This window comes from Globicephala melas, chromosome 9 (assembly GCF_963455315.2).
Source record: "Globicephala melas chromosome 9, mGloMel1.2, whole genome shotgun sequence".
NCBI lineage: Eukaryota > Metazoa > Chordata > Mammalia > Artiodactyla > Delphinidae > Globicephala > Globicephala melas.
The window spans coordinates 65,097,839-65,123,613 of record NC_083322.1 but is presented as its reverse complement, the minus strand read 5'-3'; the positions used below and the strand labels follow the sequence as shown (position 1 = coordinate 65,123,613).

The window sequence follows — 25,775 nt, the reverse complement described above, 5'->3', positions numbered from 1 at the left end:
CTACCAGAAAACTACTAGAGCTAATTGATGAATTTGGTAAAGTAGCAGGATACAAAATTAATGCACAGAAATCTCTTGCATTCCTATACACTAATGATGAAAAATCTGAGAGTGAAATTAAGAAAACACTCCCATTTACCACTGCAACAAAAAGAATAAAATATCTAGGAATAAACCTACCTAAGGAGACAAAAGACCTGTATGCAGAAAATTATAAGACACTGATGAAAGAAATTAAAGATGATACCAACAGATGGTGAGATATACCATGTTCTTGGATTGGAAGAATCAACATTGTGAAAACGACTCTACTACCCAAAGCAATCTACAGATTCAATGCAATCCCTATCAAACTACCACTGGCATTTTTCACAGAACTAGAACAAAAAGCTTCACAATTTGTATGGAAACACAAAAGACCCCGAATAGCCACAGCAATCTTGAGAAAGAAAAATGGAGCTGGAGGAATCAGGCTCCCTGACTTCAGACTATACTACAAAGCTACTGTAATCAAGACAGTATGGTCCTGGCACAAAAACAGAAATATAGATCAATGGAACAGGATAGAAAGCCCAGAGATAAACCCATGCACATATGGTCACCTTATCTTTGATAAAGAGGGCAAGAATATACAGTGGAGAAAAGACAGCCTCTTCAATAAGTGGTGCTGGGAAAACTGGACAGGTGCATGTAAAAGAATGAAATTAGAACACTCTCTAACACCATACACAAAAATAAACTCACAATGGATTAAATACCTAAATGTAAGGCCAGACACTATAAAACTCTTAGAGGAAAACATAGGCAGAACACTCTTTGACATAAATCACAGCAAATTCCTTTTTGACCCACCTCCTAGGAAATGGCCATAAAAACGAAAATAAACAAGTGGGACCTAATGAAACTTAAAAGCTTTTGCAAAGCAAAGGAAACCATAAACAAAATGAAAAGACAGACTTCAGAATGGGAGAAAATATTTGCAAATGAAGCAACTGACAAAGGATTAATCTCCAAAATTTACAAGCATCTCATGCAGCTCAATATCAAAAAAACAACCCAATCCAAAAATGTGCAGAAGACCTAAATAGACATTTCTCCAAAGAAGATATACAGATTGCGAACAAACACATGAAAGAATGCTCAACATCATTAATCTTTAGAGAAATGTAAATCAAAACTACAATGCAATATCATCTCACACTGGTCAGAATGGCCATCATTAAAAAATCTACAAACAATAAATGCTGGAGAGGGTGTGGAGAAAACGGAACCCTCTTGCACTGTTGGTGGGAATGTAAATTGATACAGCCACTATGGAGAATAGTATGGAGGTTCCTTAAAAAACTAAAAATAGAACTACCATATGACCCAGCAATCCCACTACTGGGCATATCCCCTGAGAAAACATAATTCAAAAAGAGTCATGTACCAAAATGTTCATTGCAGCTCTATTTACAATAGCCAGGACATGGAAGCAACCTAAGTATCCATCAACAGATGAATGGATAAAGAAGATGTGGCACATATATACAATGGAATATTAGATAACCATAAAAAGAAGCGAAATTGAGTTATTTGTAGTGAGGTGGATGGACCTAGAGTCTGTCATACAGAGTGAAGTAAGTCAGAAAGAGAAAGACAAACACCGTTTGCTAACATATATAAATAGAATCTAAGAAAGAAAAAGGTCATGAAGAACCTAGGGGCAAGATGGGAATAAAGACACAGACCTACTACAGAATAGACTTGAGGATATGGGGAGGGGGAATGGTAAGCTGTGACAAAATGAGACAGTGGCATGGACATATATACACTACCAAATGTAAAATAGATAGCTAGTGGGAAGCAGCCGCATAGCACAGGGTGATCAGCTCAGTGCTTTGTGACCACCTACAGGGGTGGGATAGGGAGGGTGGGAGGGAGGGAGACGCAAGAGGGAAGAGATATGGTAACATATGTATATGTATAACTGATTCACTTTGTCATAAAGCAGAAACTAACACACCATTGTAAAGCAATTATATTCCAATAATGATGTTAAAAAAAAAATCTAAGTTATCACAGTTATGGAGGTTTTACTATTTCCATAATAAAAAAGTGTTTAAGTGAATTAGAAATTTTCAGAATAAATTGATATAATTACATCCTAAATTAGATAACAAAATATGTTTTTCTTGTTCCTTTTCTGAAATTCTTCATTTAAAAAAAAATTCCATTACTCTTTAGTTCTGAAGACGAAAGCTAAGATTCTTCTTGGTTTTGATATGTGGTTTTGGAGGATGTGGTGAAAAGAGAAGTCAGGAACTTGGTAACACCTGTTCAGAATTACTGTCATAATTCCCCACGGGATCTAGCTTACCCGACTTCAGAGATTCTGATTTCTCAACTTCATTGGCATCTTTTCCAATCCAAATAAAAATCTGAAAAATGAAGCAATAATAATACACATTGTTTTGGGAGTGTAGATGTGGTGCAAGCCTTATGCAAAGTGCTTCTCATACAATCCTACTTAATCTTCACAGCAACCCCAAAGTCAGGGGTGTGGAGATGGAGGTGCAGAGAGGTTCAATCACTTTCCTAATGTATACACTTACTAAGAGACCCTAAATTTATATCCAGCCAGTTTGACTCCAGATTTCACATTCTGGTATTTTAAGTTTATATAATGTTTTCTAGTTATTAAGTGAGCTTTCCTTAAAACCACACATTGGCTGGTTTTTTTGCACCCAACCCTGGGGTGTGTAAGGCAGTCAGTATCCCCATACTATTATCCTGGGGGAACCATATGTAGCTTGTTTGTGGGCACCCCAGACTCCCTTTAGGATCCCCTAACTTAGTCCTAGGGTTCTTGTCCTATGGTATTGTATCCTGTCACACTTTGGTAAAAGTGCTATAATGTTTAATATTTAAATACTGATTCTTAAAAACAGATACATGTTCTGTATGTATCCTTCTTGTCAAATGTGTAGGTTTTCTGCTTCAATGATGAAAAATTCTCCTGAATTCCCTTATATTTAAATCACTTTAAAATCACTTGTTGGCAGAGAAATTTTGGTCAAATTAGTTTTGATTACATTCTAATGCATACTGAAAGTGCTAGAATATTTGCTTGCAGGCACAGAACAAACCATGACAGCATGGCCATGTAAATGAAAAGTATGATTGAAAAACAAATGAAATGTAGTACAGGAAATATTCTGAAGTATCCATGATTATGGAAGCAACAGAGCTCACTACAAATGGAAAAGATTAAATTCTTCTGCATAAGGAAACATTCTTATAATTCTTAAATACACAAAGGTGTTTTATTGACATAAGGTTTTAAATTTCATATCTAGAAATAAGTGATCCATTCACTTAGGGAGAATCTGTGACTAGACCCCAAACTCAAATATGGTAATTCTAGACCAAGAAGCTAAGTTGTAATATAACTGAATGACTTAGCAAGTAAGAACAAACCTAAAAGTAACAAGTCTCTGTGGTTGACTCTAAGACTAGGCCTAATTCAGATAAGTGTTTTATAATTGCTATATGATTTAGCTCCTAATATATTTATTTTTCCCTTTCACAGGAGAAAACAACTAACAGATGTGACATATAAAATCGCCATTAATTTTCTATCAAATAAAGATATATACATAACAGTAATATATTTTACTGTGTAGATTCAAAACTATTCTGTGTCTATTACTTCCCCAGGGAAGGGGTCTCCTAGGACTTTTCGTCAAATTTCAAGAGAAATTCTGAATACTTTGGTCTTCCTGAGGCATCGTACCCCCCATGCACTGCAACCAACTAATGCATTTATTACTTAAATGAGTGGATGAATGAATGTATGAATAAATTAGGAACGAGTGAATTTTACAAATAAATGAAAAGTAGGGGTTTTTTTGGCCAAAACTATACAGCCAAAGATGGTAGCCGTGGAATTATTTCCATATTCAGAAACCAACTTGCCACACTGGTTTTATTTTTTGCCAAACTGTGGAGAGTTTCTTTTACATACAGCCTAAATCCATGGGTCCGTTTTTTATTAGACTTGCTATTTCTCAAAGCAGGTTGTGTCAGGTCCCAACTATAAGTACACTCTCTTCCTGTTCCACTCTCTTACCTGTTCCCAAGCATCTAGTAACATGACATCATCTTCTGCTAAATCATCCTGGGTGAACTCTCCTGGAACCTCTTCAACCTGAAATGTATAAAAAAGCTTTATGACCAAGCAGTTAAGCAGTGATTTTTCTAATATACGGGATATAAACCCCTTGCATTATTTGGAGCACAGCAAAAAAAAGTTTGGTAGCCATTTTTTTCTTCCTTTTGGGCAGTTAAAGATTTAAATAATTGTTTATCTGTTTAATCAGGTATCACAAACTCAGGGTGTCTTATTTGGGGAGGACAGTGCTTAACATAAACATTGCATATGGCCTTAGAGAGACCATGTACAGTCAATCTGGCCACAGTTGTCTCTAATTCCACTTCCTTATGACAAGTTGCTTCACAGATTTCTGTTGCCTTCCTAGTTCCTAAAGATATTTAAGTTTATGATCTGGGTATTAAATCATCTTTCATTTTGTAGGTCAAGATTATTTTAATAAAATCAGTAAGTCTGGTCATTTTTATGAATCAATCATTTTCCATAAGATGATATTATAACAATATTCCATATGCAAAGCTTCATTATTTTTATTTTAAATGGGTTAAATTGTGTTCTCCGTAGTTAACATTAAAGGGTAATGGGGAGGGTTAGTTTAAGGCACCCATTACCAGCAGGCATGCATTAATCTAAAGTTCAAATTTTTAAAAGAATTCTGGATGAAACCCCCCCTGATCATTAGGAAGGTATGGTAGATTGGATTATGGTTTGCTCCTTCCCTCTACTGTGTGACTCTGCAGGTGAAGTTGACTGTGGCCTTGCCCTTGTCATACTAGCAAATGCGACTCAGGGCCCCTCCTGTGCTCCTGGGCTCTGTCCTGGGAAGAATAGGCATGACCCCAACCTGAAGCCCCCTGAGCATGACAATACCTGTTTGTTGTAATCTGATTACATTTTGAGATCGTTACACAAAAAACAAACAAACACTAACCATTTACAGAGGGCAAATTTGTTTATATTTTCTTTTTACAGAATAATTACCAATTACATAATGCTTAAAAAAAGCGAAAACCTTAAATATCACTTACTCCATGCCTGGCACTGTTGTATATATGCAACAACTAATTTAATATTCACAACAACCCTATGAAGTAGGTACTAGGATTATCCCCATTTTTCAGATGAGAAAATTATAGCACAGAGAGGGTAAGTAACCAGCCTAGGGTCACACAGCCAGTAAATAATATCGCCAAGTAAGTGATATCAAATAGGCAGAATGGTTCTAAAAGCTGTGCTTTTAACCAATAGACTCTGTCTTGTATGAATCTACATGTCTAAAGCCTGTTTTCTGATGATGAGATCAAACACTTGTTAGTAACACTCCTTTTCCTTAAAATGTGAAGGGATTAGCGTTCCAAATATCAAACAAGAAAATGAGTAGGTGTAAAGGAAAAGTATATTTCTCTTAAATATGTGAATGACAAAACCCAAAAACTAATAGATTTTTGTAACCTAAGAACAAAGCCTAGGTGTTATTTTTTTAACATATAGCTCCATTGGAAACAAACATGTTATTTACAGCATTATTAGTAGATAATACTAATAAGAAATTATAGGAGCATATGCTGAAAAAGCCATTGTTTGGATGCAATATAAAATCAGCAGTCAAAAGAGTAAAACAGGGCTTCCCTGGTGGCGCAGTGGTTGAGAGTCCGCCTGCCTTTGCAGGGGACACGGGTTCGTGCCCTGGTCCGGGAGGATCCCACATGCCGCGGAGCGGCTGGGCCCGTGAGCCATGGCCGCTGGGCCTGCGTGTCCGGAGCCTGTGCTCCACAATGGGAGAGACCACAGCAGTGAGAGGCCCGCGTACCGCAAAAAAAAAAAAAAAAAAAAAGAGTAAAACAACAGATTTTTCTGACAGCAAGTTTATAAAATATATGGATTTCCAAAGTGGGTGAACAACTGTGGTGCCCAACCACCTAATATTTATCACAATCCACCATTTAAATCTTTAATTTTTAGGTCAAATCACATGTAAGCTTCAAGTGTGGTTCACACATGAGCAGTTTCTTCTTCAAAGCATTTTATCTCAAGCATGCAATGTACCTGGGAAAATACTTACTAAATTGTCATGTGTGCATTGAAAAGTAAAGCTTGTATTTACTAAGACTTGGTGACCAAATCTTTAGTTCAGATTTTATAGGCAAGGAATTTGTTCTTTAAATGAAAGATTTACACAAAAACTTAGTATGTCAAACAGAGAAAGCAGAATTTTTGATTAAACTGAGATGAGGGGCCACAGCCCAGGATATTTTAGAGACCCACAGATAATCACTCTTGTACACAAATACTTTGAATTGCCTAGAATTCAAAGCTTGTGAATGGGACTATGACATAAAATATTCCTGCTGATTTCAGTTAATTTGCAGGTGTGTATATAGCTTTCTGTGATTCTTGCCCAAGGATCATATTTCCATAATATTTTTTATTCCGTCAACATGGTGAAACTTTTTATTCCCGTGGGAAACTGCAGTGTAAAATTTACATAGTTTGATCAGAGAAACCACTATTGTTGCGTACAGAAAGCATCAAACCATTAAATAAGCAAATCCAACCACACGCATATTCGTACCGAAATGACCACATGCTGACACTGGTGCAAAGTAGCTGATATATTTAAGAGCAGCTTGATCAATACAGTACATTACAGTATTCCGATGCTTTCACGTCCAGTACGTCACTGGCTCTTAAACCAACCCTGCGTGGAGCAAAGATTGTCACCTGTGGTTTGCAGGTAAACTAAAACTGAGAATCAGGGCAGGAACGCGTTAGAGCAACACAAGAATGCTTCTCTCTCCCACTGCTGCTGATTCTACCCCAGGGTTTCACGGGACACTTACAATGAATCTTCCAGTTTTGTTGGAGCAGGCGTAAAGCCGAGGTGGATGGTCTTCAGCCTGGGTTTCTAGCAGGGGAGAGGTCTGGTAGTCTTTTTTCCCTCCAAGGGAATTCCAAAACTCCTCTGTGGAAAACACAAGTTAGCCAGTGCATTTTCAGAAGCATATGGTCGGTACTGCTTTACCTTAACAAATAATCGTATCTCACCTCAACTTCACTGTTAAGAAGTTACTGAAATAGAGCAGGAGAAGTTACTTAAATATAGTTGGCACCATCCCTCACTTTTGCAACTAGTGAATGGGTTCTTAATGCCCTACAACCATTACAAAGTTCCTATTTATGACAAAAATAAATAAATTACATGATTAGCAAGTATGCCAAATATAAGTTCTGGCTAGTGTCCTTGGCCTCACCTATACACACCTGGTTCCTCGCCTTCCTGAATCCTCGTGGTTTTACATTTGAGGACACTTGCCACATACGCTGCTCCCTTCTCCTCCTCCTGGCTGGCCCCTTTTCCTCTCCAGATGTAGCCATTATTTTGTCGTAGTTTCAGGACAAAAACATCATTGGAATTCAATGACTTTGCATCAACATCTACCTAGAGTATGAAGAAAAAGAACACGATGTAAATTCATTGCTGCTCCCTCAATAAACATGTCCAAGAAGCTGCGACAGTGCCAAACCACCTACAGACTTCTGTCCTGACCCAGGATATTAATTCAGGAGGCACCAGGACACGCCTAGGGGGTTAGAAACATTAGGAGCACATCGCGCTGTGTCACTTTAACGCTCACCCGCCCGAAGACAGTAGCACAAGGCTCTGAGAATAAAATAAGGCAAACTTAAGTGATACATAACAAGGATAATATTCAAAGAGACCGCAAGAAGGAGGATGGGCTATAATTGATGTTTGGAAAGAGGTTGAAAAGAAATATACGTTTATATTCACAAATGGTAAACGTAAAGCACAGTGTTCAGTTTTTCTCTCCCTTCACTAAAGAGGTTTGTCAAATAATCCAAGGGACACAGAAAAATCATAAAACAGGGACCGGGATCTAATACAGACAAAGAGATAATAACATAGATTCACTGAAAGGTTCTCCAGGCTCAGATAAATTATAGCTCAAATTATAAGAGACTGATTATAGGGGGTTAAAAATACAGCACTGACATACCCTCTTCCTTTCAACTGAGAAGCTGTGGACACCGTCTGGGATGAGCCAGATGAGCACAGCTCCAGTCAGTGTGGCTGCAGAGTGAGTGAGAGGCGCCTGGCTGAGACCAGACTCCAGCCTGAGGGTGAGGCTGACAGTGGAGCATTGGGGCAGAGACAAGGCATGTGTGGAACCTCAGGCTTGGGAGTGAGTCTGAGCTCCTACGATGGGCTTGTGCCTTTGACTGCGTCTATGACCTTGTCATTTTGTGTCTCTGCACTGGCCTCTTTGAGACCCTCTGTCTGACTATAGGATTGTATGATTGTGACAGTATGCATATGACTTTCTGTGGGACTCCATGTGAGGTGTGCTAACAGGGAGATGAAGAAGAACCAGGAAACAAGACTGTGATAGAGCAGCCATGAGAGAGGAAGAAATCAAGAGTGTGGTGTCCTGAGGGCAAGTGAAGAGAGTGCCTCAAGAAGGAGCTGGCGATCGGCTGTCCAAATGATGCCGTTTGACCAACTGTGGCGAGCTGCCAGAGGAAGGCATCAACCATGAGGAGAGTTGGGTTTCACCAGGTTCGTCAGGACCCTGTCCCCAGAGAAAGCACTAGAGGAGCAACGAACAGCTGCTGGAAATTTTAAAGATGTGTCCCAGGTGTTGGGAACACTCAGAGAAGTGCTTATCATCCTCTTTCAGTAGGAAGGAGGCTCCATGGACCAAGCTCAAAGGAATCTATCAGATGTGATGATGGAGATTTACAGGAACTATGACTTCCAATTTCTAATCCAAATGTCTCCTTACTGGTTCAGAGGAAAGAGCTTGGACGATGGAGAGACAGGTGACAAGAGGTCCATGCCCAGACTGGTGTGGGATCCTGGCGGTAGTTCCAAAATAGAACATAAGAAAGCTTTAGCCTCCCAGGAGATGAAAACAGAAAGCCTTATAAACAATGTTTCGACTAGCGCATTTCAGAGAGGCTAGGAATGCAAAGGCTGGTTTGGGAGGCTGCAAGAAAATAAAGAATCTGCATCGCAAGCAGCTCACGATGCCCCCTGAAGAAGTACCCACTGGGAAGAGACCAGGACCATAACGATTCTCCTTGACTCTTGCATCTGAAATCAACTGAGAGGGCCTGTAGATGAAGGCTTCACCGTCCATTTGACAGATTAAAAAAAGTAGTCATAATTGAACACATGAGAATCCATGCACAGAATGTTCTGGAGGAGATCAATACCTAATGGCGTTTAAATTATATGACTGAATGAGATCACTCTGAAGAGGGCCAGGACTGAGCCTCGGAGGGTTCAAGAGCTTAGAGGACGAGCAGAGGAGGAGAATGCAGCAAAGCTGGTTGGGAGTGCGAATACTCTTCAGAAGAGTGGCCCTCAAGTGTGGAAGAAATCCTGCTAAGTGAGGGGTTCCAGAAGCCTCGTAAAAAGATAGCGTTCTGAGAAGACAGAAAAGGGTGGCTCTAGCAAATGCTAGCAGGAGGCTGAGAAAAGCGGGGTCAGACATGAGGCTTTTGACGGCGAAAGGCAGGGCTTTGGCAAACTAGATAAAGCCCATCCGGCTGGAGGGGCAGGAAGGGATGACGGAGTGGAGTCCAGTACAGGACCACAAGTGTGAGATGAAGTGGAGTCAAGACACAACTGTTTGATGAGAGGAGTCAAAGTGATGGAGACGGTGAGACAACGACTGAAGCCACCAAACAATAAGAGGGGAAGGACTGGACCGGGAGCTCAGCAGAGGACAGCACAGGGGGATGGGGGAAGGAGACGGATAAGAAGAAGTCAAAACGGCAAGGGTGGAGCAAGGAGGGGACCCCACCACCGGTCCTTGGTCAGCGGGCACTGGGGGAAAATACAACTTCCACTTGAGAAGGCTGTATGGGAATCTGCGTCCTCAGAACACAGCCACGGAGCAAAAGGCGGGGTGGCTTAGAGAACAGGTTGAGGGGGGAGGGATGCTGTGACCCACCTGGTTTTAAGGGCTCAGCTGAACAACTTGGCAAATGGTCCAGGTTTGGGGACATACAGAGAGTGCAGGGCAGTTAGGGGTGACTTGGGAGACTTGGGTTTCAACGGTGACTAAGGTGACCGGGTTATGAAGTGTGATGAATCCTCCCTGAAGTCAAAGCACTCAGCCATTTAAAAACTTGGGCCCGCTGGCCTTGCCCATACCTGGTGGTCTTGTGGTCTGACACTGTGATCTGGGGTTTGACTTCTTTCACAGCTGCTGTCAGAGACAGCTTGTGTGGCCGTAACAGCTGAGTTATGGTTCCGGCCCAGTGTGGCGAAGCTTGCTTTCCATGGTCCTCACACTTGTATAAATGAGGGCCCTCCCTCTTGAATTTTCCTAGTGTGGTCACCTGACCATCACCCTCAATCCATCTTCCCCCAGGCCTTTCAAGACAGAGCTTAAGCTGCCTCACGCCTTTGACCGCTTGATTTGTTACATTATTCTTAAAATTCATTTGTTTTGTTATAAGCTGGTTGAAAAATATGAGAGGCCTGGTATCTGAAGTTAACTTTTTACTTGATTCTCCTGCTTTTAATATTTTTTATGGTGAACGCTGGATTAATTATAGAAATGAAGGGGGTTTACTTGCCAATTTTTTTAAAGACTAGTATTTGTTGATGGCTCAGGTCCACTGGGAAGCCCATGACCAGGGCAGGTTTTACTGAATGCATGATGTTACCTCCACAATTCTGGTGATCGATGCTAGGTTTCTTCGGACTTGAAAGAGGCGTGTAGGGGGGGCCGGCACCTGACCTCCTTTCTTTGATGTTCCGTTCTTGTAAATAATGAGCGGTTTGTCTTTGAACAAACTCAGCAGGTGAGCAGGTTCTTTGCCTTGGGAGACTCGGATCTGGGGGCGGCGGGGATAAAAGAAATTAATAAAGAGTGCAGTGAAAGAAGGCCGTATTTCCAAAGGCGTCCTTATTTTTCTCTTTGAAAACAAAATTAAAAATATATAAAAAGTCAAAAAAATATATATAAAAAGTCAAGAGCAGGAGGAACGATGAATCAACAGAAAATATAGGTTAATGATAATCAAACAGAGCTTCCTCACTGACTTAGGAACCATTCGTTACTCCAGACACAGCACCTTCTCGGCGGACACAGCACCACACTGCACCACTTTCTGCTTCCAGAAAGCACAAAGTTTCAAGTCTGTTCATCTACATCTCCAAAAGGGGGAAAACAACGAAGTGCTGATGTATGCCATCTTTTATGAAAATTACTCTTTTTTTACAAGGGCACCAAGCTTTCCAGATGTTTAGGGGTATACCTGTCTCTCACGTGTTTTGGATCTCGTTCAGTAGGTTAGGAGATGTGCATTATTCAAATTCTTCCAAAAATAAGACAACACGAAAGTATACTCATTCTTTTTACATCCCTACCACTGTAGGATGAAAAAAAATCATTGTAATCTGGGGATGAATAAAGATTTCAATCCAAACATAAAAAACTGACAAAAATAAACAGAATAGACTTTATACTTTTTAGCTTACCTACGGAAATGGTACTAGTAGATTTGCTTAATATAAGCTGTTTTTAAAATACAATATCAGGATTTTTCAGGATAAGGAAATGGAAGAAAATAAATGGCGAGTTATTTAATTTCACCTATTAGTTTAACAACAGATACTGGATCAGATCCGAATTTCCTATCCCTTGCATAATCTATTGATGCATGTATTTACATAAAGAGTTCAAATTTTGTGTCACTCTCCTGTTTTTTAAAATTATTTGCCCTATGCTAAAGTTGAAATATCTCTCCTACCCTGGTCTGTCTTTTTCTAGAAGCCAAGTGAATGGGAATGCTGATGCACATACCATCACAGGGAAGCCTAGGGAGCACTGAAAGTAACTAACTCCACAAATATCTTTCAACTAGTAGACATTCAAATAAGCCAGTAACAAGTTAAAACGTCTTTTGAGTCACACCCCAAAGCATGGGGTGAGGTTACCTAACAGCTCCTAAAAGTGCCGTTGGCTTAGCATTTCCCATAACATTGAGAAAACATCAAGCGCCAACATGAAAGAAAGAGGGCTACTGATTAAGGCCCATTCTCCACTGCGAAATGAAAATAAGAGATAGAAAGGTAAACTGAAAATTTTTCAGTACTGTTAATACAGTCTACGAAGGAATGTTTAAAACAGCAATTGAGGACTTTATTTATGCATTGTTGTAAACCACCGCCATCTTGTGGTGAAACTAAGCATTACCATTTCATTGCCATTTTAGGATTCAATTGGCTGACACTGGAAATTCATTCATTGGGTATATCAAATATTTAACTGTGAAATATAGAATTTATAAGGCACAGGGCCTTATCCTCAAAGGTTTTGCATGATTTGGTAATCACTACTTGAAAGATCAACTAAATGACATAGATGATGTCAGTTCTTAGAAATATTTCATTCAAGAAATGAATATAAACTCTATGCCAATAAAATGGACAACCTGGAAGAAATGGACAAATTCTTAGAAAGGTATAACCCTCCAAGACTGAACCAGGAAGAAACAGAAAATATGAACGGACCAATCACAAGTAATGAAATTGAAACTGCGATCAAAAATCTTCCAACAAACAAAAGTCCAGGACCAGATGGCTTCACAGGTGAATTCTATCAAACATTTAGAGAAGTGCTAACACCTAACTTTCTCAAACTCTTCCAAAATACAGCAGAGGGAGGAACACTCCCAAACTCATTCTACGAGGCTGCTATCACCCTGATACCAAAACCAGACAAAGATGTCACAAAGAAAGAAAACTACAGGCCAGTATCACTGATGAACATAGCTGCAAAAATCCTCAACAAAATACTAGCAAACAGAATCTAACAACACATTAAAAGGATCATACACCATGATCAAGTGGGATTTATCCCAGGAATGCAAGGATTCTTCAATACATGCAAATCAATGTGAAACACCACATTAACAAATTGAAGAATAAAAACCATATGATCATCTCAATAGATGCAGAAAAAGCTTTTGACAAAAATGAACACCATTTATGATAAAAACTCTCCAGAAAGTAGGCATAGAGGGAACTTACCTCAACATAATAAAGGCCATATATGACAAACCCACAGCAAACATCATTCTCAATGGTGAAAAACTGAAAGCATTTCCTCTAAGATCAGGAACAAGACAAGGATGTCCACTCTCACCACTATTATTCAACATAGTTTTGGAAGTCCTAGCCACGGCAATCAGAGAAGAAAAAGAAATAAAAGGAATACAAATTAGAAAAGAAAAAGTAAAACTGTCACTGTTTGCAGATGACATGATACTATACATAGAGAATCCTAAAGATGCCACCAGAAAACTACTAGAGTTAATCAATGAATTTGGTAAAGTAGCAGGATACAAAATTAATGCACAGAAATCTCTTCTATTCCTATACACTAATGATGAAAAATCTGAAGAGAAATTAAGGAAACACTCCCATTTACCAGTGCAACAAAAAGAATAAAATACCTAGGAATAAACCTACCAAGGGAGACAAAAGACCTGTATGCAGAAAACTATAAGACACTGATGAAAGAAATTAAAGATGATACAAATAGATGGAGAGATATACCATGTTCTTGGATTGGCAGAATCAATATTGTGAAAATGACTATACTACTCAAAGCAATCTACAGATTCAATGCAATCCCTACAAATTACCAATGGCATTTTCTACAGAACTAGAACAAAATATTCTTAAAATTTGTATGGAGACACAAAAGACCCCGAATAGCAATCTTGAGGGAAAAAAGCAATCTTGAGGGAAAAAAACGGAGCTGGAGGAATCAGACTCCCTGACTTCAGACAATCAAGACAATATGCTTCTGGCACAAATACAGAAATATGGATCAACGGAACAGGATAGAAAGCCCAAAGATAAACCCAAGCACCTACAGTCAACTAATCTATGACAAAGGAGGCAAGGATATACAATGGAGAAAAGACAGTCTCTTCAATAAGTGGTGCTGGGAAAACTGGACAGCTACATGTAAAAGAATGTAATTAGAACACTTCCTAACATCATACACAAAAATAAACTCAAAATGGATTAAAGACCTAAATGTCAGACCGGACACTATAAAACTCTTAGAGGAAAATATAGGCAGAACACCCTTTGACATAAATCACAGCAAGATCTTTTTTGACCCACCTCCTATAGTAATGGAAATCAAAACAAAAATAAACAAATGGGACCTAATGAAACTTAAAAGCTTTTGCACAGCAAAGGAAACTATAAACAAGACAAAAAGACAACCCTCAGAATGGGACAAAATATTTGCAAATGAATCAATGGACAAAGGATTAATCTCTAAAATATATAAACAGCGCATGCAATTCAATATTAAAAAAAAAACAACGCAATCAAAAAATGGGCAGAAGACCTAAATAGACATTTCTCCAAAGAAGACATACAGATGGCCAAGAGGCACATGAAAAGCTGCTCAACATCACTAATCATTAGAGAAATGCAAATCAAAACTACAATGAGGTATCACCTCACACTGGTTAGAATGGCCATCATCAGAAAATCTACAAACAACAAATGCTGGAGCGGGTATGGAGAAAAGGGAACCCTCTTGCACTGTTGGTGGGAATGTAAATTGATACAGCCTCTATGGAGAATAGTATGGAGGTTCCTTAAAAAACTAAAAATAGAATTACCATATGACCCAGCAATCCCACTACTGGGCATATACCCAGAGAAAACCATAATTCAAAAAGACACATGCACCCCACTGTTCACTGCAGCACTATTTACAATAGCCAGGTCATGGAAGCAACCTAAATGCCCATTAAGAGACGAATGGATAAAGAAGATGTGGTACATATATACAATGGAACATTACTCAGCCATAAAAAGGAATGAAATTGGGTCATTTGTAGAGACATGGATGGACCTAGAGACTATCATACAGAGTGAAATAAGTCAGAAAGAGATAAAAAAATATCATATATTAACACATGTATGTGGAATCTAGAAAAATGGTGCAGACAAACTGGTTTGCAGGGCAGAAATAGAGACACAGATGTAGTGAACAAATGGACACCAAGGGGTGAAAGCAGGGGGGGTGGTGGTGGTGGGATGAATTGGGAGATTGGGATTGACATGTATACACTAATATATATAAAATAGATAAGTAATAAGAACATGCTGTATAAAAAATAAATAAAATAAAATTCAAAAAAAGAAATGAATGTAATAGTTCATGGGGAACTTCATGGGGAGCTAGTGCATTTACAGAATTCAATCATGTTGTTAATTTGTTAATTAACAATTTAAAAAGTTAGGTTTTTTTTTTTTTTTGTCGGTCCGCGGGCCTCTCACTGTTGTGGCCTCTCCCGTTGCGGAGCACAGGCTCCAGACGCGCAGGCTCAGCAGCCGTGGCTCACGGGCCTAGCTGCTCTGCGGCATGTGGGATCTTCCCAGACCGGGGTACGAACCCGTGTCCCCTGCATTGGCAGGCGGACTCTCAACCACTGCGCCACCAGGGAAGCCCAGTTAGTTTGTTTCTTAAAAGTTAATATGCACCTTTAAATTTAGGTCTAACTTGCTTTATTTAGGAACTAAAATCCAAGATGGAAAGAAAAACAGCTGGAAGACCAAATTCACTCTCCACATCTCAGTTTTTATGCACTAAAGTATTGGACTTACCTTTCTAATTACTTTCTACCTTTGAAGAAGCCATTACACATTTATAAAGATTTGAAAACTTGAAAGTGATCACCTGGGAGTGATAACTCAGGTAGAACAGTTTTAATAGCAACTGGCTATCATTGATCTGATATGATTCTAAAGGAATGATTCTTTGGGGCTCTTAAATCTGTTAATAGTTTATTTTTGTTTCTGTTTTTTAAATTTTGTTTGCTCCCTCTTTTCCAGAATCTGAGAGAATGAGTATGGCATGAGAATAGGAATATTTAAATTCTAAAATGAAAAAAATATAATATTTAGAAAGGGTCAAATTCCCATCCCAACTTGGGAAAAGGGTTTTAACTAGACACTGGGCTAAGAAAACTTTAAGTTGTATAAGTTTTGGGGTAAAAATATCCCAACCTGCACAGCCTGTCCTCCAAGGGATCTATCCAACTGAACGGTCAGGAATGCGGAAGTCGTCAGCTCATCCCTCGTGGCATTTGCTCCTTGCCTGGTAGAACCAAAGTAAAATAAATTAGTTTGTATTTAAGTTTTAAGATCTTCTAATGTAGGCATTTCAAGCAGAAACTTAAGTTATTATGAAAGGTCAAGAAGAAACCGGCTGTTTTGACATGATAAAGCCATAGAAGTTATTGTTTTTTTAAAGTACTTAACTAACATTGAGCCATGAACTATCCCATGTATTGTTTAGAACTACATATGATAAGTATTTTTAATCTCCATTTCATAGGTCCATTTTTAGTTCCATAATTACTCCGCTAAGTAGTCAATTCTGTCTGATTTCAAGTTGGAGGTGCCTATTTTGGGAAACCATCTTCACAGTGAAAATAATCCATTTGAGTAGAATACGAGCCAAATCTATTAGGCTGGATATTAGAAGTACTTTATCTTTCCATGAATATTTGGTGATCATAGTAACAAATGTGTGGACCCAGAAAAATCAAGAAAATAATCATCAGAAGTAGGCAATGGTGAAGCCCCATTTTGTCATTCTAGCAATTTTTTAAAGGAATTTTTAATAAAACCGTAAAAGAAGCTAAACTACCAGTGACCCAGATAAGGATCAATGAATCGGGTCTTCCCTGGTGGTCCAGTGGTAAAGAATCCGCCTTCCAATGCAGGGGACACAGGTGCGATCCCTGGTCGGGGAAGTGGGATCCCACATGCCACAGGGCAACTAAGCCCGTGCGCTACAACTACTGAGCTCACGCCTCAACGAGGGAGCCCGCATGCCACAATCTACAGAGCTCATGCGCCCTGGAGCTGGTGCGCCACAACTAGAGAGAGAAATCCTGCACACCGCAACTAGAGAGAAGCCCACATACTGCAACGAAGACCCAACACAGCCAAAAAAAAAAAAGAGTCAATGAATCAATTCATCCAGTTCATTTGCAACTTCTCTTTCTAGGGTAGCTTGTGGCTATAACTCCAATCACTGGCTTAACTTATATAGCAACCTCTGGGAGATCTGCTTGTTTGATGACTTTGTGGGAGGGAAAAGCCAGTGAAAGCACTGAGCATTGATTGGAGCCACTCCTCCTATCTTTGTGTGACTAGAAGAACACTAATCCTGGAACTGGATTTTGAAAATTAATTATATCCTTTCTTCTGAAGGTTTGAGAGTGAGCTACCTGTTCCATACCCAGAACAGGTTAACGATAGCCTCCCAACCTGGGCAACACACACAGACACACCCCCCAAAACACAGAATTCAGGGAGTACGTCTCATTTATCTCAGAATATTTCATTGAACCAACAGAGTCAAGTGATTGATAGAAAAATGTTCTACAGTGGGGTGCAAAAAAACGGAAAGATATGCTCATGTCAGGCATACGTTTAAAAAAATAAAAAATGCTTTTCATAACAAAGGCACCCATAAAGATACAGTCTTTTAAGACTAATAACCTAAATTTTCCATGATCTTATCATGCTAGCAAACACTTCTGGGAGCCACTGGGAGCACCGACTGGGGTGTAACACACAGCTGAGGAAACACCAGGGTCTGTTATCGCCTGTCCTTCCTTCCTCATATCTGCAACTTCTTGGATGTTTCTTCATTTCCTTTTTTTTCTGCAGGAAAAAAATTCAACTAACTAACAGACTACATCACCAAACTTTTGTCACCATTTTACTATTTTTTTTCCTGGAGTATTTCAACCAGCAAAACTGAAAACCCTCACCAAACTTTTGCCATCTGACACTCTTAATAAATATTTCACTGTTCATCTCGAGCCCTTCTTCCTCTTCATGCCAAAGTGACTCATGCTTCCATCCACACAGATTCAAACCAATTTGCTTTATTGATCTATGACCCAGGAGGTCAAGGACTCCTCTAATTTTGAAATCCTGTGCCTAAGGGGAAAAAAAGCAATCTACTTTGATATGATTTCTTCTTTATACATCTGCGGTGCTTGTTACTCATTAAAAATAAATGCTGCATGAAAATGCAATTTACTGCTTCAAGTGACTCATCATTGCCATTGTTCTAAGTTTGTTCACTTTCAACTACTTGACATTTCAGAGAAAGATCACTGCTGAAATTATTTTTCTCCTATCATTTTAGAATATAAGTGGTTTCAGAAATAAAGAGACAAAGTGATTTAATTCTAGTTTGTCACCTTCAACTCTGCTTCTTGGATTTAAACTATTTACGTCCCTGCATTGAAATTATCACATAAACTGGAAAGCTGTTTAATTTGAAAGCTAGTCTTCAAGAGGCATTTTCTAAATGCCTCTTTGCTACCTTTTCGGAAGTTTTCGAAGTTCTGCAAACCATACAATATTAACAAACTGACATATTTAACATCCATGATATTAAATGACAGAAACTCACAAGAGGACTCAAGCATCTAACTTATATTCTTGATATCTCAAAAAGTCATACATTCTCATCACAGAAACCTTGAACACATCAAATTGAAAGAAGAAAACTAAATGACCCCCTCCCCCAGCCCCAGTCCTAGCCCAAAGGTCATGACTATTAAAAATGTGACATATTTTCATCTTGTTTTTCTCTTTGATTTCTTTACAGTGAGGACCAAACTTGTCCTCCTCCTAAGTTCCTTATCTCAGCGAATAAAACACTACCCGCCTGTGCACATACCAGAAATCTGGGGCCACCCTTGACTCAGTCATCTTCTCCGTTCTCTGTAACCAGTCATTCAGATGTCAACTCGTTAATACTTTGCACACTTGCTCATCCTTTCCCTCCCTTACACTGAACTCTGGCCATATCATCATTCAGTTGGATCATTGCAACAAATTCCAAATGGCCTCTCTGCCATCAATCTCCCACCAGTCCATTCTTCAGATGTTAACCAGAATAATTTCTCTAAGATGGAAACCAATCATGTCACTCCCCTGTGCGAACTCTTTGACTGGCTCCCAATGCCCTGAAGATAAAGTTCATCTGCCCCAGGATAGTCACAAGGCCATTCACTATTTAGCTCCTTCTAATTTCTCTGGTTTTATCTTTTGCTCCTTAACTTTGCTCTAGCCATATATCATTACTAACCGAGTAGAGCACGATTTTCCCTGCATTGCTAGGAAAAACTTCCCTATTTGCTTGCTTTCATCACTCCCATTTTTGCTCCCACTTAGATGTCGCTTCTAAGAGCCCTTCACCAATAGCCTAGGAGTTAGCTTGAGTGTCTGTCCCTAATTCCCCAAAGATCACTCAGCTTGGTTTTATCTTAAACCCTTCATATTTCATTGAAATGCCTGATAACCATCTTTCTCTCTTTAAAGTATAAATTCTTGGGCAACGTTTTGGCTTTTTTTTTTCACCACTGTATCTTTAGTATCTAGCTCAGTGCTTGGCACATAGAAAGCGGTCTATGAATACTTTCGTACGATTGAAGGAATAGCTACTGCGTTTAAAATTTACGGCCTGATTTAATCTGTTTTAGTTATATCCACATAGTTATTGATATGGATTACAAATCGCTAATTCCTCAAAACATTCTCTTGAATTACTTATTTAGTCTTTCTTCTTCGATCTGAGTGCTACAATTAATTATATTTTTTACATACCAAAAAGAATTAAGAGGAAGAACAAGAAACAGAATGTAAAAGAAAAGCTGACTTGGAACAATAAATTTATCCCTACAAATGCCACGCTTTGCACACACTTCTCTGAATTAAAATTTTAGAAAAGGAAATTGCAAAATAAGGACACAGCTTCTACCAAGGTATAGCTGCACACAGGCCTTAAAGAGAGCTGCAGATCAAGGTGTGAAATGTTGCTTCACCAGTTACAAGAGTTGTGACCTTGGGTTAAATTACTTAATCTGCCTAAGTCCTCCTTCCGTTTTTTTGTTTTTTTTTTTTTGTGGTACGCGGGCCTCTCACTGTTGTGGCCTCTCCCGTTGCGGAGCACAGGCTCCGGACGCGCAGGCTCAGCGGCCATGGCTCACGGGCCCAGCCACTCTGCGGCATGTGGGGTCTTCCCGGACCGGGGCATGAACCCATGTCCCCTGCATTGGCAGGCGGACTCTCAATCACTGTGCCACCAGGGAAGCCCAGCCTCCTCCCTTTTTTACCTTACCTTTCACTTGAAAATAATCTGGTTGTGAGGAAGAAAGATAATATATGGAAACACCTAGCACTTTGCTGGCACAAACATGCTGCTCAAATAAATGGTTACTATGAAGATGGCATCTTAAACATAGAGCTAAATAGCTAAATACATTCATCTGTGACAGGATATGATGTGACTGTGGAGTCAGAAATGTCCCTGGACACAGTGGTTCTCATTAATGCCACAGTGTACATTAGAATCTCAGGAGTCCTACCACCACCTTTATTTGGTATAAAGTGGGGGCCAGGTGTTTGGATTTGTGAAAAACTGTCCAGGTTAGTATGTGCAGCTAGTGCTGGGAACCACTGCCTAAGGCAGTGCCTGTCAATCATTAAAGTGCATATGAATCATCCTGAGATCTTGTTCAAATGCAGGTTCTGCTTTAGTGGGTCAAAGAGAGGGCCTGACATTTTTCTAACCAGTTCCCTAGTGATGCCCATGCTTTTGGTTCACAGACCACCCTTTGGGTACCAAGAACTATGGGATAGGGAAAATCATCTCATCTCCTTTGCTTGGTTAAGCTCAAGGCACTGGCCAGTATAAGTGTTAAGTGGTCACACTGTGTGGACAGATGTCTCTGTCATCTGGTGGGACGCTCACCAGAGAGAAATGTCACGATATCAGCAGACACCTAAGTCTGCATACGTTCAATATGTTCCCTGAAGATTGCCATCACCATGTAGGCAAAGGCAGGATCCTGCTTCACCCTTGCACCTTTGGCCTACAGCCCTCAGCTTTAAGATCTTTTTTGAAAATTCTTTTATTTTTCTCAGTCTTCTCAGAAATATTCTACTTTTCCTGATTTCACTTAAAAAAAACTTTGAGAATCCCACATTGCATGATTTGTTGCAGAATCCCTGTCCCTTTGGAAGAGTCCAGCATGCTATGTGTACTTCACTTACTTGGTTGGACACTCCGCATTGGCAATGACTCTCTCTAAGTAAACTTAACCTTCAATTAACTCAAGTCATTATGCAAAAACCATACGAGATATGGATGCAATGGCATTTTTCTTCATTACTGCTATGAATTTCATGAGGACAAAGAATAAGGATGCATCAATTTGAGGTCTCTGGAGTATGAAATAGAATCATAAATTATATACATGCCTTAGAGGATTTGCATCATTGAAATGTTGCAGCTCCAATCAAGATGGGCTCTGTGAATTTTAACAAGAAGACATGGCACCTGATGCCAGTTGGAGTGTTAGCTTGCATAGGAGATGAGTTTTTCAACTGTATATCCACTAAAGGAACACTACCCTTGGGCTATCAAAACCTTTCTCCTAGGTTAGAAAGGATGACACTTATCTAATCCCTCCTGCTTGTGGACAGCAGCTACAGAATACAGTCAAAATCATCTCGAAAGAATACTACTTGCATGTTATACAAACCTCACTGGCGTATTTATAGGATAATTCTACCCCCTATTGCATGGAATTTAATGAAATTTAACTTTGGAGCAAAATGTGACCTCTACGGAACTTGAGATCTTATGAAAGAGGGAGACTTACCAGGTGTAGATAATCTGTCCTGTGGGATAAGTGTAGAGTATGATGTAGCAGTCACCACCATAGAATTCACCATACGAGTTTCGGTCAATTTCGATCCTGCCATGGTTTTCTACACGCCAAATCTAAAAGTAATGAAATATGTGTACCCAAATCAAAGTTTTCTTGATCTAATGATACTTCTCAGAGGTTTAAAAAACATTTTGGTTTAGATCTGTCATTAAGGAACTTTTAAATTACTTTTCTAACTACTTTACAAATTAAGCAACAGGAAGAAATTTTTATCCATTTGGCAATTTGGTTATTGACTTTTTAAGCCCTTCTAGTTCTTTTGTACCCTTCACAGTACTTAGCTCAGTTCTGAGCCTGTTGATCGATAAATACATATTGTTTGATCGATTAGTGAAAATAACATGACACTCTAGTGGAATAACAAACTGAAATATTTCGCTCAGAAATACATCTCTTAACGTACATAAAATTTTTCATCAGTTTGGAAGTAATTTTTTTTAAATTTCTTTTTCCCTGTGTTTTAAGCCATGAGACTATTGTTTTCCCAGGTAAGAGTGGCAGATTGTGACCAAATAATAAAAATACCAATTGCATGACTTCTATTTTCAAAAGCCACCATCTAGGCATGAGACTGATTAAGATAAAAGCAGGCAAAACTAGTTATTTTCTATTTCCTTATCCTTGTCACAGATTAAAGACACTTTTAATTAAAGATTAAAAGTTGGAGAGATGAGAGTTGTAAATGAAACGGGAAAGTAGCACTTGAGTGAGAGACTGCAGGCACTATGTGTGCGAGCACCGTCCTGCCTGGGTCCTGGGGAGGCTCAGGATGGACCCTTTGCTTTCAAATAAGGAGATAAGCAAGTGCAGAAGAGCAGTGCAGAGTTTTCAGAGAGCAGCCTTCCCATGCCATCCCAGAGGAACAATGGCAGCATGGCCTGGCTAAACCCAAAAACCTAGAGAAAGCCCTGGATGTTAATATCCCTGGGATGGCATGGGAGGGCATCTCAGAGATGCTGTGCCCTAACGTGGAGACTGCAGCTGGGACACACTTGGTGCTGGGAGCCACGTTTGCCATGGGGTCTGCTGGCTGTGTTGAGCTCCAGAAAAGGATGTCTGAGCAGGAGACAGACCCAGCCCGAGAAGCTAATACCCCACTGACAGCCATCATGGTTGGGGGCGGAGGGGGGGGGTACTTCTCCCTTTGCAGTTCCCACAACCCCTGCACAGCTTAGATTCACACTTCATGTCTCTGAAAAGAGAAAAAACTTTTAAATCTTTTTACTATATACTTTGGTTCAAGCATTGTGATAAGCTCTGGGAATAGAGAGATAAATTATTCAATTCCCTCCCTCAAGGAACTGACAAGAGGTCTGGGAGGAGAAACCTGTAAGTAAATGAACAATTCTGTGGTACTTATATGATAAATTCTATGAAGAATATTACTTATGGCTGGAGCACAGAGAAAGGTCATTTCAGTGTGGAGGGAAGGCTTCTCGGAAGAGGGGCAGCTTGTGACTTAACAGAGTTACAAAGGAGGAATGGGAATGTTAGCCAGATGGCAGAGGGGAAGAGTGCTCAAGCCTGTGGAAGGCTGAGGTGCAGAGAGCAAGGGTCAATCATGGAGGTCCGGGAGGCCCACCTGAGGATGGACGTTCCCAGGAAGACTGTGGAAAGCCAGCAACGTATTCTAGAATGGAAGTGACATTATCCAGTTTCCCTTAAGTTAGATCACTCAACAGCAGATTAAATGTCAAGAGATTTTAGTTAGGGAGAATTCTTAGGAGGGTTTTAACAATTTTTGTCAAAAAATAGCAATAACCGGGCTTCCCTGGTGGCGCAGTGGTTGAGAGTCCGCCTGCTGATACAAGGGACACGGGTTCGTGCCCCGGTCCGGGAGGATCCCACGTGCCGCGGAGCGGCTGGGCCCGTGAGCCATGGCGGCTGAGCCTGCACGTCCGGAGCCTGTGCTCCGCGATGGGAGAGGCCACAACAGTGAGAGGCCCGCGTGCCGGGGGAAAAAAAAAAAAAAAGCAATAACAAACTCAATTTGAATGCTCTAAAAATATCTGTGATTTTGGCACATGACACATGCCCAATTTGCCTTTGTGAATGCCTCTACGGTGCAAGGGAAGGACAAACTTATGTAGTGGGTGCTTTTGGAGCAATGCGCCCTCACTAGACAATCCCAGTTGCAAGAGCAGGAGCATTTCTGGACCAGGAAACAAGATGGAGATGGCTGGGTTCCATGGAGGCCTCTAAGGTGATAATTAGGTGATCTTGCACAAATCGCCTAACTTCTTAGAATCTCAGCACACACACTGTAAATTAGGACTGAAGGCCAGACAACAGCTCTTCCAGCTTTAAACTCCCTGGTTTAATATACAGTCTTGAACCATTTTTATTAATAATAAAAATTCACAATTTACACAGTTTGTAGTTTCCTGAAGTTATATTTCCACATATCTTGCCATAAATGGGCTTGACAAGGACAAACAAATGAACAAAAACATGTAAATACCTCCACTTTGCCGGAACCATCATCCACCATATTATGCTGGGCTGCCATTGTTGGAGAACTGTGTAATTTTGAGGCGTCAAATGGAATTTGTTTTATTTGAGCCACTTTTTCTGTGACATATACTTTCCCAAAGCCATCACTCTGTTCTTTATCTCTCCAGTCCTTAAAGAACTGTTTGAAGATTGGTGTTTCACCTCCTTCTGGAAGAACCTGAATCTGAAATTTAAAAAATAATAATAATTATCAACAGAAAAGTAAGAGACCAAGGAAAAACATTAATCTAGTAGTGGAGAAAAAAACTGAGGAAATGCAAAGATGATCCTTCTTTTTGTGATGACAGATGTAAACTTGGAAGCTGGGATCCTTAATTGAATGCAAAAGGGAAGGTTATCAAACACGAAGCTAAAACAATGCAACCTGGCTTTTATTTTTTCTTACAGCTAAAGTAATTGCCACTGAATCTGGATGTTTGAGAGAAGAATAAAGTTATTTTGTATGTTATCATTACAGTCAAATAAGTTTGACTGTTTTCCTACACTAGGTTCATAAGATGTCTGTGACCTGAAAGAAATGATCTCGTTGTGTTACATGTGCCAGGACATAAAAATGAAGAGCAAAGATGAGGCTGAGCGATTCAGAAAAGAAGAACAACTATCCAGTGTCTATGCTGATCTCCATGAAGGCAAATATTCTCTGGGCATTAGTCCATGTCTATACAAATTGCTCTAAGGAATAACTGATAAATGCTCTCAGCTAATTCAATTGTGGTCGATCATCTTGACTTAAAGGCTATGGAGGAAGTGGATGTGTTCTTATTCTCATCACAAAGTCCCATGGAAGGTCTGATCTCCAATTTCTGCAAAATTCCATCCTCCACACAGATGTAGTTCTAGGGACGCATGATACAGCATGGCACACACGTGAGAATGACTTGCGTGCATACGTTATTTTGAACCAAATTCTTTCATGAGTTTTGTGGCGATGTCATGAGCTCCCATGTTTAAAAACATTTTTTCTAGCCAGTTCATTTCTACACATACCTGAGTATTAGTAGAATAATGCATTTTTTCTAGGAATTCTTCAGCTGTCTTCATGGCAGCCTTTCTCTCCTGGTGATTAGCATCTCTACCTAACATGCAAGATATATGAAAGAGACAGAATTTCAGAGAAGCAAGGTATTATATGATTAAGAAATATTTGTTCACCAAAAAATAAACAGAATTATAATTGAATTTGACTACAACCCTGAAAGAATAGCAAAATTCTCCTAGTATACTAAATATATTTAACAATATTGTAATGAACACTCGGTATAAA

General features: G+C 39.7%; 1 protein-coding gene across 1 annotated transcript in view; it reads right to left on the bottom strand.

Annotated features, from left to right (window-relative positions):
* SCIN (scinderin) overlaps nucleotides 1-25,775 on the bottom strand; it is an 80,811-nt gene that overhangs the window by 6,583 nt on the left and 48,453 nt on the right. The window contains exons 7-15 of the mRNA XM_030857179.3: nucleotides 25,499-25,587; nucleotides 24,459-24,674; nucleotides 21,929-22,050; nucleotides 16,236-16,326; nucleotides 10,853-11,023; nucleotides 7,415-7,592; nucleotides 6,994-7,115; nucleotides 4,112-4,189; nucleotides 2,360-2,420 (exon numbers count right to left, since the gene is read on the bottom strand). Coding sequence (XP_030713039.1) covers nucleotides 2,360-2,420; nucleotides 4,112-4,189; nucleotides 6,994-7,115; nucleotides 7,415-7,592; nucleotides 10,853-11,023; nucleotides 16,236-16,326; nucleotides 21,929-22,050; nucleotides 24,459-24,674; nucleotides 25,499-25,587 — 1,128 coding nt within the window. The remainder of the gene's footprint in view (nucleotides 1-2,359; nucleotides 2,421-4,111; nucleotides 4,190-6,993; nucleotides 7,116-7,414; nucleotides 7,593-10,852; nucleotides 11,024-16,235; nucleotides 16,327-21,928; nucleotides 22,051-24,458; nucleotides 24,675-25,498; nucleotides 25,588-25,775) is intronic.